General features: G+C 43.0%; 1 protein-coding gene across 11 annotated transcripts in view; it reads right to left on the reverse strand.

The window, feature by feature from the left end:
* Positions 1-738, reverse strand: part of LOC146174493 (uncharacterized) — an 89,118-nt gene extending 88,380 nt beyond the window's left edge. For 6 of the 11 annotated variants that reach the window (XM_084583566.1, XM_084583565.1, XM_084583564.1 and 3 more), the window contains exon 1: positions 556-714. Coding sequence is in view for 1 of the 11 variants with exons in the window: in XM_084583574.1 (XP_084439700.1) it covers positions 556-573 (18 nt within the window). In the remaining 10 variants the exon portion in view is untranslated. Of the gene's footprint in view, positions 1-555 lie in introns of all 11 variants that reach the window. The other 5 variants (XM_084583573.1, XM_084583574.1, XM_084583572.1 and 2 more) reach the window with 3 other exon arrangements.
* Between the last annotated feature and the right edge of the window lie 15,628 nt (positions 739-16,366).

The following is a 16,366-nucleotide window of genomic DNA, read 5'->3' on the forward strand; positions in this document are numbered from 1 at the left end:
TTTGTCGAATATATTCCCTTGAGACACGGTGCCCAAGAAGTGCTCATCACGGACAGGGGAAAGTCATTTACGGCAGAGGTGATACAAGCCACCGTGGAATGCAGTGATACAAGCCATCGCCAAACAACTGCGTACCCTCCTCAGACCAACGGACTTACGGAACGCCTGAACAAAACGATCGTGGACAGCATCGCCATGTACGTCAACACCGACAAGACTTGGGACGCCATCTTCCAGTATGTCATTTTTGCGTATGACACGGTCATCCAGGAGAGAGCCACAGTGACCCCGTTCGTGCTTGTGTATACGGCAGGGAGCCCTCAACGACCATCTACGCGATGCTGCTGCACGTGACAGGAGATAACGCCGACGTTCCCTCCTACCTGCCGCATGCAGAGGAAGCCTGACGACTTGCCCGGCTGCGCATCAAAGACAAGCAACACACCGATGCCCGGCGGTACAACTTGCCACAACTTGACGCAGAATACAGGCCGGCAAACCAAGAGTGTATTCGAACGTCGTTAAGCCGCCTCCGACTGAATGAAAAGCTCTTACCGTGGTATTCCGGCCCATACCAGGTCCTTCGGCGCACCGGACCGCTTAATTATGAAGTCATTCCCGACGGCACGTCTACATCTCAGCGGAACAAGACGAGCCCAGAAATCATCCACGTTGTGCGCATAAAGCCTTATTACGCGCGCTAAAGGCCCTTGTTACTCTAATATCTCGTATTCTGTCTATAATTTGTTTATTTTGTAAGTATCGAGGTGACGCCTTTTTGAGGGGGGAGAGAGAGAGAAAGCACTTCATTTGCACACGTCAGAGAGTATGGGTGATTGGGCGAGACGTAGCTCCCTCTTTTACCGTCTATCTCCCCCCTAGACATCGGCCGCGAATCAGTTGGCTTCCGGCGGCGGCCTGGGCTTGGCCAATGCCTTGTTTTGGGCTTGTCCTTCCTGGCTATGGAGGGAGGCTTCCCATAACTGTATGTTTTCATGTAGCTTGTTTAGCGCTGGGCAAGCCCAGAGCATGGGATTTACGGTCGCTATGCCTTCACAGTTTTTTCATTTGGAAGAGTGCATCTCAGGATGCCATTTGTGTAGGATATACGGGTTTGGCAAGGTATCCGTGTGCAGGTTTCGACAAATTGCGTCTTCCTTCTTTGTGACAGATTTATGGGAGGGAGGGTTCTTTTGGTTATTCTGTAGTTTTCCAGAATTTCTCTGTGTGTGGTTAAGTCTCGCTTTTTGAACAGAGAGTGGTCTGCCCGCTCTGGGGACCGGTGTCTAAGTCCTCGAGCGACCTCGTTGGAGATCTGGTTCTCTGTCAGTCCACTGTTGGCGGGCGCCCATGTTATTTTAATTAGGTCGATGGGTACGTTCTCCTTGCCTGCTTGCAGAATTTAGCTGGCCTCTTTGGACACCTTACCGTTCTCATAGGCTTTGATTGCAGTTTCAGAATCGATCATTATTATTCTGCTTGATGAATTTGTGATTGCCAGGGCAATCGCTGCCATCTCTGCCTCCTATGGTGAGCATTGTCTTATGTTACAGCTGGAGATTACCTCGCATTTGTCGCTCACCGTTACTGCAGCGTAGTGCCCTTCTGGGTACTCTATCGCATCGGTGCACACTACCCCTTGTTTTGGAGGAGGGAGCTTTGGAGTCTTTGGACTCTACTTCTCCTGCGTTCCTTGTTGTGTATGGGGTGCATGTTTCTTGCGATGGGGGGTATTCTTATCTTGCTGGCAGTTTCTTTGGGAATATGGCGGTTATCCCCTGTCACGATTCTGGGTTTTGGTAACTCAGCTTCCTAAATATGGATCTGGCAGTTTTGCTTCCAGTTAGTCTGACATATTGGGCAGTGAGTTTCGCCTTGACACTCCTAGATTGAGGATCGTCTCGGTTTATGTGCGCGCTAGTAAACCTAGGGCTGTTTTGACACCTTTATTGGTGAGGATGTCTGCCTAGTCTCTCTCTGCTTTAGTTGTCTTTAAGTACGGGATAGCGTAGGTGATTCAGCTAATGATTAAAGAGTGGGCAAGCCTAAGTAGTTTCGCCTCCTTCCTCCCCGCGTTTTTGTCTGCGGTCGTTTTGAGAAGCCTGCAAGTTTGGTTGGTCCTGGCTTCTTGTCTGTTTATTGTTTCTGTGTTTCTTCCATTTAGTTGTATCCACATACTCAGTATCCTGATACTTGTCCACCCTTTGGACAGGAATGTTGTTGACCAGAAGCTGCATATTTACCTGCTGCTTGCTCACATTTAGCATCTCCAATTTTTCTGGCGAGCATTTTAACTCTATGGGTCTCAGATAGGGTGTCTTCTATTTGGCAATCGCTCTCCCCTCTGTCAACCAGAAGGGTGAGGTCGTTAGCGCAAGGAGCGGGGCAGAGGCCCTCAATCTTTCTTAGTCGTTCTGGCAGCCCGATCATTGAATTTTTAAAGGGGTAGGGGACAGCACCGATCCCGGTGGTGTACCTTTGTTGCTTAGCTTAATGTTTTCTCTTGTTGTGCCCTTTACTTCTACGTTCACGATTTGGTACGTGAGGTAACTTTTGATGTATTTGTATAGCTTGCTTCCTACATTTAGACTATTCAGGTTCAATGCCGCGAATCATTTCAATCGTTTTTGTTTTTTTTAGAGAGCCGCTAGCATGTGGCCATATCAATGTGAATCTTGCGCGCGGATAAATTTTGTATTGTTTGTTCATTCATGCGTGTCGTCCCGAGATGATGCTGTATAATTTTCTTTGTCGCGAAAGATGCGTCGAGCTGTATCTCGAAGATTCCAGCCTGTCTTGCGCGTGTCTACAATGTTCCAGGTGATGCTAGTCACTGTTTTCGTCTTTACCTAGACGTTTCTTCCTCCCCTATCAATTGAGCGTTGACGGGCGCGATAGGCATTCGTTGTTCGACGACCAGTGAGCACGATTGCTGTGATCGCCGCCGCCGAATCGCTCAGTTCTTTTGCGGACGCAAGTAAGCACAATAAAGAGTTTCTTTCGTGCACTCCCGGACTCTTCATTTCTTTTCATCGGCCTTGTCACCAGCACTTGACAATATCCACCATCGGCCTTAAGTCACATTGCGTAAGCAATTGCAAAAATCTATTGGAGAGTTACCATTGAAGGAGGAAGTCATGTCCATGTGGAGGAAATGCTCAATTAAGAGATGTTTGCAGAGTAGAAGATGGAGCTTCTTTTGAATAATTAGAGTGAGAGCAGGCTTTAAGGATTTATACGCTATGGTGGTAAACCTGACTACCAAATATTTAGACACGGCGAAATCACACTGGTTAGTTCTTTTCACTCACTACTTGTTTCCGAACAGTCAAATATCTGATTCTTATGAAGATATCTCAAGATTCCTTCAAACTGTGTTTTATTTCTGGAGATCAGATCTCACCGAGGAGCTTGCAAGCTGAAATGATGATTCGGGAAACGAATATTTGGGTCTAAAAATGTGTTTCGCTAAATTATGTCTGAAATATTTATTTCTTGGGTACAAGGATGTGATACACGGTAATCTGCTCTTTTTAGCAAGAGTATTTCGAATTAAAATCTAGTAACCAATAAAATATGAGCTCGAGCCGAGAGGTGTGCGCAGGCAGTTGCGCAGAACGTAAAATTGCACAACGACTCATCAATTTGATTTGCCGGGAATAATTTGCTTGATATGTATGTAATCTTGCGAAGTTTTGATCTTCCAATTTTTTAATTGTGTCAAAAACGAAACCAAACAATCGAGTTGATGTTTTTAGAATACAAATCAAATGTAACGCAAATATTTTTTTTATTTTGAGGTGATTTTACTGAATCTTATTCCAACCCTACTTTGACCCGATATTTCCTCTTTTTCCATGTATTGCTAGAAGGAAATTCTGAAACAAATATCTTCCATGCTTCTAATCATATTATCTTTCGCTATTTTTGTTACAGATGTGTCTTCTCAACCTAATGGAGGACAGAAACATTAGCGGTCAGGCGAACGAGGACGCTATCACTTTTGCTCGATACGCCGCATTTATCTTACGGATGGAACTAAACAAAAACATTGCAGTTGTTTGCTGACTTAAAGTAAAGTTCAGAACAATTGTAAGAACATTACTGTAAATATAGGGACTCTAAAAACTCTAAGGATCACAAATGATGTCACACAAAACTGCGCTTCAGGGAACTCTACTGCACAAAAGGTAAACGTGGTTGGGGCTTCTTAATCCAGAAATATTTGTAACGACAGCGATAATCTTTCAGTCGCGTAGTATGATGCATACATGAATAAAATCTGAACTTGAGTGTAATTAAGGACAACCCGAAATAGCGCTATGATCTGTAGCAACTCCACTCGATCTATTCTTCACCATGAAATGGTTATCAAGATGCCAGAGACTAAATACTCCAAATGTCATTGTACTTAACGTCGTTTTAGAAACACTTTGGCTTTCATCCAAAAGCCTGGCAAGTTCCCTCTTGTACGTTTAGGTCATGTTAGGAGAGCACGAAAACATCAAATGCTTGAAATGTTCACGCGATTGTTTCCAACACAACTAATGACTGTTTCAAGGTTAGGTTCCCGTGTAGCTAAGAGACGACTTACAGACAGCACAAGCGTGCAGCAGTGACGTCTGGTTTTGCCCATCCGCCTCTGCGCTGATGAAAACTTTGAACTAGTGCATTGAAAATGATTTTATTAGTCTGCTAAAAAACGTTAGGAATTTCTAAAGCTTAGTTTCGTGTTGGCTTGCGGATGCTGGTGTTTTCTGTTAGTATTTTGTTCTCTACCTTCTGGTCAAATCTTACGGCACATTCCATTCAAAAGTTTCAGTCATGCAACATAAACACTTTTCGTTGACTTTTTCACTCTTGTGAAAAATCAGCTTCATATGGTTCCTTCGTGCTCAACTATTCACTCCTCGCCACGCCACTCGCTCTAAGTTACACCACTGAATGAGCCTGCCAAGGATTTATGACGGCAATTTTGATCTAGAACCTCCGCCGCATAAATTTAAACAACGTTTTGCTTCTTATTGTCCTCAAGCTTATAAACAATTTATTACCTTCCTATTTTCTATACCTTCAGTGTCTTCTCTCTAGAAAGATTTATCTCAGCCTTTTCTGGGGAGCCAGAAATTTCTCACGTTCACTATTTTGCCTGTTTATTTGACTGTTGCGGGCCTGGAAATTCAATAGCTGAATTAGTATCAGCTCAGAGGAGAGAAATTACCGTTTAATACTACACGGACATAAATTATCCAAGGCATTTTGGCTCACATGCCGACGAAATACTTCAGGGCTGGATTCTTTCTGGCGTCTTATATTTAGTATGAGCGGTCAGGCAACGCTGCTTTAGGCAGTCATTGGAATCGATGCGTAGATTCGCGTAACTGATCAAAGTTTCTTAAAAACTGAGAAAAATAAGACAACAATATGAATTAAATTACATGTATCATGCACGCCATATAATTTGGAACTAGCCCATGCGAGGTTTTATATATTCCTTCAGATTTTGTCAGCACCTGTAGTGCCTCACAAATACACTGACCCAAAGAGTCGAGGGTGGTATCCATTCATTATTTTTGTCATTTCATGCACCCCTTTTCGTAATAGATTGAACTAGCGTGCAAAGCGGATAAGCAGATTGGTTCTTCGTCGATCACTTTTGATGAAGAAATACTGAACTTACTTGCAGTCTGTGGTAGAGAGACATGCATATCTTTTATGTGACCGTTGAAGTACCAACGCCACAGTCGGTTATTGAACACATGCTCTAAATGAATCAGGCATCCGTATGGCCAGGATGTGGAAAAATAAATGTACTTTTTGTAGAGGAATTTCGGAAAGGGAAATAAGACGTAATTGTTTTTGAGAGAATTGCATTGGGCCACGCAATTGAAAACAAAATTAGTGGGAACTTTGAACCCACCAGTAAAGGACAATCTTGTATGTCGTCTTTATGGTGAATTCGAGTGGAAGAGCAGGCGCACTCGAGAGCACTTTGGAAGTGCTCTCAGACAAGCGGGTGCTCTCTATTGAGAGAGCAGGAGTAGAATCACTGGCCTCCAGTGGTAGAGGAGGAGGACGTTTCCTCCGCTGAAAGCACCCGAGTGCACTCTCGGCTGCTCCCTCGTCTAAAGCGAGTGTAGAGGAAGTCACATGGTGACACGGCTGCACCTGCCGGCGCGGCTCGCGGTGTCGACCGGTTAGCATCTCTCAGGGGCCAACATGGTGGCAGCGTACTCGCAATCAACATTGGCTCACGATAATTGCGACAGCCACAGCCGAAATGCTTTCGATGCTGTGACAACGTGAAACTCGGCGGTAGCTTTTTTCGAGTTTCCACCTTCCGTTACATCGTTTCGAGCGCTTCGAGAGAGACGATGATCGGCGCGGCTCTGTCTCAAAACACAGTGGTGATTACTGTACAACTAAATCTGGAATTGAATAATGTGGTCTACACGCATAACAATCTTCACAGCTGTTCTTGAGGCCACTCTAACACGATGATTACTGCAGGCTCAAAACAGGGCCAATGCAACAGAGAGTATAGCCCGCACAGTGGCCCGGTATAAACAGTAGAAAAATTAAATAAAACGATAAAGAGAGTAATTTACCGTGCGATGGGTCCATGAAAGAAAAAAAACAACATAGAGCACTTCTAATGCACAATGCGTGACGTGTTTCGCAAGCTTTAGCGCTCTTTCTTGCACTGCGTATAAACAAACCGATCCGTCGGTCATCGCAATCCTTCCCGAAAAGTTTACATACAAATAAGATATAGTTACCAGCAAACTAGTGTTCTCGCTGCTGCGCTTGCCGGTTTTGAAGCTTCGATCGTCGGCCTTTTTTCCTTCAGTATTTGTGCTACAGCTCCGTGTTCGGTGAAAATTACGTCCACGGTAGCAGAGCATGACCGAAGAGCCGGCGTCCCTAACTTTGCCAGCGCTGTGAAACTCCGCATGTTAAAATGATTTCGTTGCACAATATAGTGAGCATATCCAGAACACAGCTGCAAGTCCTGAGAGTAGGCAGCAAGCTCTGATGGGCAAGAAGTTGTATATTTTAGAGAGGCCGCAATGGCCTGTACACCTCAAAACGTGAACTTCAATTATAAATGCTGCCTTGACATACGGGTGCTGACATCTTATGCTGATGACATTGCCCTTTTCTGTACTGATAAAAAGAGTGTGACCGAGGTTTTCCCCGTAACTGAGCGTTTTTGTTATAGTTCGGGTGCGTCTCTTAACCTAGATAAATCAAAGGGGTTCTGGTTAGGTCATTGGGGTACAAAGCCTAAATGTTTTGCCGGCATCAGGTGGGACGCCGAATACTTACAGTATTTGGGCGTTCCTTTGCATCAATATTGCAATAGTGGGCCTCACTGGGATTCTTAAATCTCATCAGTTAGTCGACAAACACAGGCATGGATGGGGAGGGAGCTGTTTCTATTTGCATAAGCACAAGTGTACAATGTCTTCCTAATTTCTAAGCTTATCTATGTATTGCGTGCAAGAAACAAAGTACAGTTCATGCATACAATGTTCGCTACTTTTGTGTGCGCTCTCAATGGGAGCCTATGCGTCGAGATCGTTTGTGTCTCTCTCTGGAAGCTAGTGGAGCTGGTCTGCAGTACTTGTGCGGTCATCAGCTTGTTTCAAGGTTCTTTTTTTAAAGCAAGCCATCCCTTCCTTCTAGCTATGTTTCATAGACGATTAAATGCTCATTTGCCTAATTTGTTTGCGCCCACTGGTCATAGAAGTGATGGTTCTTTGGGGGGTTTCTTAAGGGAGTTGCGGAACATTCCATTTCCTCATTGTACGGTTTTCCTTGAAATACCTGTGCAGTTTATCCAGAAGACAGATAAAAAAAGTTTTTATTGAGAGATCATTTCCTGTACCGATTTATTGGCAACCTTACCTCCCCTTTTTAGACAATAGTGTATTTAAGCGGGTTCAACGAATGTATGTACAATCAGCCGCAAAGACTTTCTTTTTTAAACCTCACATATCAACCTTACCTGTCAAAACGTGGCTTCGTGCAAAAGGGACTTTTGTGCCATGGTCAGTAGACTGTGCCCTGTGTCAGCAGCTAGAAACTATAGATCATTGCTTTGTGTGTTGCTGTGATGCAGTGCTTTGGGGAGATATTCTTCAACGGGCTCTCAAAAAGGACATGGATACTACGCCCTATACTATAAGGTTTTTGCCTACAAAAGAAGCTTCTGCAGCGCCATGTAGCCTTTTTGGAGTCATGGGAATTTTTCGCCTGTGGAAGAGCCGCATGACTGATCGCCATGCAGAGCCACCACGTTCATCGAAGTTGTTGTTGTGTTGTTGTGTTGGGTTTAGTGGCGCATAAACAACTTAGGCTATCATGCGCCACCTTCAATGTTAAGAGTGTAGCATTTATGTAATTTAAACTTACATTCTGTTTAGAACGTTTGCTTCTATTAAAAACCTGAACACAGGGCAAATCAACGAGCGCATTTTCACCTAAAAGCAACGCTGGATGAAGAGGAATGTGTTGTTTGTAAAACTGCGTAAAATGTTTTTTTCTTAGTTGTTCAAGTTGTCTGCATGAGATTAAAATGTGGGTGACTGTTAGCTCATGTCCGCATGAATCACACAGGGGCTTATCCTGTTTAGTTAAAATGAAGCTGTGTGTTAAATGTATGTGTCCTATGCGAAGACGGCATAGAGCCACTTCTTTGGAACGTTCAAGGTGGGTGCTCGATTTCTACTCTTCTATTACAGGCTTTATGAGGTGTAGTTTGTTATTTGTTTCAGTGTTCCAAGTGGACTGCCATTTTTGTATCAGTTTACTTTGTATCAATTTCATGCAGTCTTGAGATGGTATCTGAACTTCTTTTATTTTCTTGTCTCGAGCTTTGGCAGCGCACATATCTGCTTTTTCATTACCTTGGATTCCCACATAACTGGGGACCCAGCAAGTTTTTATGCTTCGTCCTTCATCTGTAAGTGTTGCTATGCTGTGTATGATGTTTCCCAGTATTGGTATAACTGCGTTTCTTGTGTGAAGGGCTGTGACTATACTTAAGGAATCTGTGTAAATAATACTTCTCCTGAGGTTTTCTTTTATTATTTTCTCTATCGTAACAGAGGCAGCATAACATTCAGCAGTAAAGATGGACGCGCACTGTGGAAGTCTTTAATTCTCCCATTCGCCTTGAACAACTGCGCTTCCGACATAATGATCTGTTTTCGAGCCATCCGTGTAAAAGTCCGTAAAGCCACTGACAGTTTTTTTTCATTCAGCTGGAGGAATTCAATGTGCTCTTGTGGGGTTATTGTTTTTTGGAGCTGTGTGAGAGGTCGCAAACTGCAGGGACCAGGTACCAAGGAGGCAGAGGGTTAGGTCTTTTGGCAATACTAGGTAAACAATCCGGTAGCTCAACCTCTTGACACATTTGCTCAAATCTTAGGAGCAGTGGTCTCACTGCATTGGGTTTGTAGGTGAATAGTGTTCTAGAAGGGCATCTAGTTACTAGGGAACAGCAGATATGCTATGGCCGAGATCTGTTTTTAAATATATAGGCACATGTAAGTGAAGTTATTCTGATTTCAAGAGGAGGCTCATTTGTTTTCACAAGCAGACTGGATATAGGAGAAGTTCGGTATGCTCCACATGAGAGTCGAAGTCGTGTGTTATGTACTGGGTCTAGTTTTTTTTAAGTATGATGGTCTAGCTGACCCATACACTATGCAGCCATAGTCTAAGGAAGGCGTACGACAGATCTGTAAATGTGTTTAAGGCATGTCCTGTCAGCGCCCCAGTGTTTACGTTAAAGAGCTTTTAGTATGTTTAGAGATTTGGAAGTCTTTTTTTTCAGGACATTTATATGAGGAAGAAAGGGGAGTTTTTTGTCAAAAGTTACGCCTAGAAATTTGTGTTCGTTTTTCACCGGTAATTTCGTTTTGTTCAGGTGTTGTGTAGTATGTCTGTAAGCCTCGTTTGAGAGAGAATAGAACAGCCACTGTTTTTTGAGGAGAAAATTGAAATCCGTTTGTGTCTGCCCATGCTCCTTGTTTATTTATGGTCAACTGCACCTGTCTCTCACATGTAGATACGTTAGAGGATGTGTATGCAATCTGTAGACCGTCAACATAAGCTGAATACATTACGGATTTCGGGATAACGTGCTTATGGAATTCATTTTTACTATAAAGGGAGTTGTGCTTAAGACTCATCCCTGTGGTATGCCATTCTCCTGTACAAAGTTCTTTGAAAAGGTTGAGCCCAAGCGCACACGGAATCAGCGATTTGACAAGAAGTCTTTTAGACAGTTTAACATTCTACCACGTATGCCTAAATCTCCTAGGTCACGGAGGATGCCAAATCTCCATGTAGTGTCATACGCCTTTTCCATATAGAATAAGACGGCAAGGCAGTGCTGTTTGTGAATAAATGCTTCACGAACAATGTTTTCAAGGCGAACTAGATGGTCCGTGGTAGAACGTGCTGTTTTGAACCCACATTGGTGAATGTCTAGAAGTTCTCGGGTGTGAAGGACAAAGGCTAATCTGGTATTTAGAACACTTTCAAAAGACTTTGCAAGGCAACTTGTGAGAGCTATGGGTCTATAACTGCTGGGGGCCGTTGGTGGCTTTTCTGGCTTCAGGAAAGGAACAATAATAGCTTTATTCCAGGCCTCAGGAATATTACCGGATACCCATACTTTGTTGAAATATTTCAGATGTGCTTCTAAAGCAGGTGTAGAAAGATGTGTAAGCATCTTATAGTGAATTTGATCTGGGCCAAGTGCAGTCTTCTTGCCGGCAGATAGAACTGTGTTTATTTCTTGTAGTGCTATTAACTTGTTATATGCTTCATTTGTACTTCCACTTGTTGGCAGGTTTTGTTTTTCGGCCTTGTTTTTATATGTTTATGTTATGAAAGATTTTGGGTAGTGTAATGATCTTGAAATTGCTGAAAAATGCTCGCCTAGAATATCTGCCTGTTCCAGTAAGTTTGTTTGGGTGCCAGGAGATGTTAGAAAGGGGACTGTGTACGGGGAGAAGTTACCATCCAGTTTGTGAGTTCATCGAAGTCTCTGTTCAGAAAACAATGTGCTATGGTGCGGGGAGTATATGCTGCGCAGGATCGACCTCTTGCCTGGTTACGTTTACTTGATGCATGTATATGTCTCCCGGAATTTGTTGTGTGATCAAAGTGAGAGCTCGATGCTGGTGTAACTGTGTATTGACAGGTTGCAGAATGCGACCTGGTTAAAGAGCTCTAAGCACCTGCATGCAATAAAGAAAAAAAACTCGGCGTGGCTGAGTGGTTACCGCAGAATTCTAGGGGCCCGTGGTGGTAAGTTCGAATCGCGTTGGGTATATTTTTTTTCTTCTCCAAAATAATTTTTTTAGTTTTTTTAACGTATTTGAGGTGCGTCGTTACCTTTTAGGTTTTCCTTTCTATCCGAAGCCCTTTTTCGCCGGGATGTAATAGGGGAAAAATGACATTAGTTATAAGATCGACACTGTCCATTGTATGGGCGGCAAATATGCCCCTTTCGTTTACTATGCCTGCATATAATACGTTGGAGCTGTTATTGCCACATTACGTTAGTCAAATGTGCCGTGATTTAGTGAAGAATTGAAAGACGATACCTTTTTCCTCCGGCACTTAGCATAGCTGCATACTTTTCGTGGCATTCGTAGCTGCAGTCGAGCGGTCAGGTCAGGGTTAACGGGAGCTCGCAGTCGAAGCGGCAAAGGCGGTAATATGTTGGCACAGAGCGGATTTCGCTCGCTCGCTCCGCCGAATGCTCGAGTTTAAACGAGGCATCAAAATGCCGGCTGCAAAGAGTCGGCGCTCGGCAAGCAGAAAGCATTGCTCAGGTGCTGCATGCATGTCTGAGAGTCGCTGCTGGCGTCGAAAGGGCGGTAGGTAGGTCGCCGCGCTGTGAGAACCGAGGCATAGAAAACAAGCGGTTCTACACGGAGCGTGGCCTTTCCTCGTGTTTGCAACTGGCACCGCAGCGGGCAGGCGGAAATTGTTGGAGAGAGCAGTGTGGTCACATGGTCGTGGCGCACTGCTCTCGACACGCAGAGAGCGTTCCCCTGGGAGAACAGTTACACCCTCGTTCGGCGTTCTCCTGTACTGCTCTGTACTACTTGGGGCCTCTGCTCTCGTCCCCCCAACCGAATGCGCCTTTAGTGTTAGATGCGTGGACGCTTTGCTAGCTGCACCATTCAGTGAACTTACACAAGCCTATATTGGAAGGTACTCCCAACTGCTAGAATAAGGGTAACAGGTGTGCTGAGGGAAGAAAATGCCAGACCTTTAAAACAGAGATGTGAAGTCAGAGAGTGCGATACATGCTACCAATTCTTATACAGTTCGCCAGGGGCAGTCACAGAGACAGGCGAATAAACGACGCTGTAGAAAACTTTGTTGTCCAATTTTGATGTCTAACTTGGTGTGTAAATACGCTGCTTATTTTGGGGCATAGATTAGAGGCAAAAGGTTGCTGCATCTTTCAAAAGTCTGAAGGAGGGCACAATAATGATCTATCGACTATCGGAAAAAAGACATAACGCACATTATGAGGGAAGATTGCTTCTTCTACCAGTTGGTTAACATCTTTAGGCCAGAGCTGTTTTGTATTTTCTTAGTAAGTCTTGGTTCACCAGTGAAATGTGAGAAGAAAAAAAACGTTCTGTTTCTCCAGAAAAAAATTGTGAAATTTCAGAGCCCTCCTTTTATAATAACAAGCAGTTGATGCTTTTGAAGTCATAATGACCAATTAAGGTAAGTTGAAATAACAACCATAAAACGCGTATATGATGAACCTTCAATCGATTATCAGTATAATAAAGAGATCATGATCTAAAAGGTAAAATAAGTAATCATGCGATGGTAACATTTAAATAAGAATTGAACAGCGCATTTTGCATACATTCTAACTTGATTATAATAATTTTCACGTGTGGCAACAAAGCTCTACAGACATGTTCGAGAACAAAGTGAGCCGTACGTTATTGTTTGTGGCTACAATAATATGACACCCCAGAAAGCGTTTCTGAAAAAACAAACAAAAAAAAACATTGTTTCTGGTTTAGCAGCGTTTCGGGCATGCCTTGAGGAGCGGAGATTATATGCGACTGATATATTCTGCTAGCGAATTTCCTTGTCTTTACAGAGCAATATCATATTCTGGCGATAATTGCTATTCATGCATGACTAGGCGCTCTGTTTGATAGGGTTGGTTTTCGGAAATTTGTATAGCCTGAAATTTTATATGACCTATCATTTCGTTTTGCTAGATAGCTCTTCAATGGGCGTCAAGGTTGCTTCATAATTTGACATGCACGCATAATTTTCACTTCCTCTTTCTCTCTCTTGAGCACTTTCCGGTTTACGGAATATAAAGAAGAACGCACTTATTAGAAATCCTGTGCCTACCTGCCAGGATTGCGTTTTACGACAATGTGTGCGGTATGTCGGACTAAAGACCGTGATGTACTTGAGGCAAAGTCCTACCTTCCTGCATCCGCATTGAATATTTACAGTAAATAAACGTCCCTTTAGAATTTCATCGTAACAATATTGTTAATTTTTGTTGCTATGTTTGAACTTTTCTACGTGGAGAATACAACATCAGTAACATATTTGAATAGCTTGAACAATTTTCCATATTCACTTTTATGATTCGGTCGAATATTTGAATTTTTGATAGTGGTTCGATGATTTTAAAATATTCGCACAATCTACTATATTCTCAAGGTTTACATACATTTAATATAAATGTATTCAAATGTAAGAGATTGACCGGCGGCATCGGTAGCTCAGAGGAAGGTGGGATATGGAGTAGGAGGGTGCGGTTCGGCTGCATCTCAAGAGTAAACCGTATGCTTCAGAATGCTTGAATAAAAAATACCTATCCTGCTAATACGTGGAGTGGAGCGTTAACGAAGCAGAGCGTTATTTAAAGCAAGAAGGCTCTCGCTTCGGCCGCATCTTGTGGCCTTTGAAGAAATTGTCAATGCTTCTTGTGCCTTATTGAGTTTTCCAAAGTGACTTTACTAATGTGAGCACATAGGGCATAGGGGACCACCGATATGATTTAACCTAGTAGGCGGCATTTATATAACGAAGGTTATTGACCAAATAGTTGTGTATTCAATTTTATTGCAACTGCTTAACAGTGCTGTCCTGTAGAATGTTCGGCTTTGGCGTTGTGAGGATCAATTCAAGAGTATGATTCTGGTAGCTTGGAGTTATCAGGTCACATGGTCTGTCAGTCAACCGCCTGAGGGCTGAGGGACGCCACGATATGATAGGAAATTGTTGAAGGTGGTGCTTTTCGATGGATTGGGGGGGGGGGGGGGTGAGATGGATATTGATCGCTGCGATCTTAGAGGGACACCGTGACATTTATGTGTCAAATGCTGTTGCACGTAATGCGGTAGCTTATGGCTTGTGTTACAAATATATGCGAGATAATGAGGGCGGATATTAAAGGAAAGGTGACTAAACGGGTAGAAAGTGCATCTGCGTAAAAGAAAAAATTGAAATCGAAATTCAGACACACCTATGAAATATATCGCGTGGCAAATTTAAAACGGACATAAAGTGTAAACGGAGAATAAGAATACGGTTTCGGTACACTATGTAACCTGACCAAGCGAGCGTAAGAGCTGTACACGAGAATTGTGTTTAAGAAATCTTGTTACATGTGACTGCAGTTTAGTTCTTGACTAATGTATATTATTAAGCGAAGGTTCAACGTCCCAAACTTATCTTAAGAAAGACTTTATTGCGTTAGGAGCTCAGTGTACGCTGGCAAGGCCTAAAGGGCATTCAAGCTCTGCCTTTAAGATGAGGTGAAACATTATTCGGTGAAAAAAATCAATTTGGAGATTTCGCAATTATATCTGAATATATTTGTATCTTTCAGAAAATAATTAACACTTGTATATTCGCAGTTTAGAAAACATTTTGTGTCGTTTTTTGTTCGACACATTGACAGAAAACTTTGGTGCACCACGACGTGGTCTCTTCATTTGTGATACTGCCAGAAAGTAATTGCTCCGAAGTTTTTGATCAGAAACTCCGGATTCTATTTCACTTTAAAATATACTCCTGTGATGGGCGTGGTGAAAGCCATTTAACTCGACCTTTCAGACACCGAACACTTTCAGGATGCCTTCACAGGAGGACCCAGATTGTCAGTGAGGCACTAAGCCAACTAATTTGACTGAGGTGTCCTAAAACCACCTTTGTCAGTCTCAAAACAGTTGAGGAAGTTATCGATGATGCAAGTACATGTTTTAGTAATGTAAATGCATCAAGAGTAAGCATGCTGAAGCATTTAAGAGCCACCCCAGGACCACTGTGCGTGTCAAGTTTAACATCTCTGGAGATAAGGCGGGTTCAAAAAGTTATTTAAAACTGACATCTGAAACGAAGCAGTGGAAAAAAAGACCGAAGAACCATGACAAAGAGTAGAGCAATGCAGCTATGCTTTCACTTCAAAAAACTAAAGCCTAGAGAATTTTTGAGGAACAGAAAACTTTCAAAAAATATACTACAGTAAAACACTTTGCGGGGCATGTAGGTGCATTGTTACTAATATTTCAAGCGCTGCAACGACGGCACACGGAAATAGAGATGACAGGACATGCGCTACATATAACAATTTATTGAAGCTGGTAAACAGCTGCTTATATGCAATTAGAGGGCGGGGGAAGGAAAAAAGGAAACAAAAGGTATAGGAAGCGCGCGGGATCACAAAGATTAGACAAGAAGGGGCATGTGTGATACAAAGGTATCTAAAACATATCTAAAAACCTACACTCTTTTTTACACATCATGTTTTAGGGAGTGCTAACGCAGGCATTCCCACTCTTAGCGATTTTGTATGCCTCAATCAATTCATGTGCAACACTGCCTTCACATTTGCAGACAATCCTTGTATCTTCCAGTCTAGCTTCGCAATTTCTTTTTTCTTTTTCCCGAATTATTTTAGGTCAAGTGGCAGATTCGAGCCTGTTCCGTTCTTGAGCGGTAGTTTGTGCACCCAAACGCTCATTGATACACCGGCACGTTTGTTTGATGTAAATTTTTCCGCATGTCAACGGGATGCTATAAACAACCCCCATAGCACATTCCACAAAATGGGTAGCATGTTTAGTTTCACATACTTTCCTAGTATTGCTTGCGGAAATGATCATACTACATAATGATGCGAGTTTCCTGGGGGCAGGAAGACGACGGGAACTCTGTACTTCACGGCCACCTGCTTTAGAGTACGGGCAACTTCATGGGAATAAGGAATTACCACCGGCTTAAATTTATTTTCTGTGGCTTTGCATTCGTCCTTGTTTCTTTTTCATCCTTTTTT

Source organism: Amblyomma maculatum, chromosome 11 (genome assembly GCF_055883805.1).
Source record: "Amblyomma maculatum isolate TAMU_Amacu chromosome 11, ASM5588380v1, whole genome shotgun sequence".
NCBI lineage: Eukaryota > Metazoa > Arthropoda > Arachnida > Ixodida > Ixodidae > Amblyomma > Amblyomma maculatum.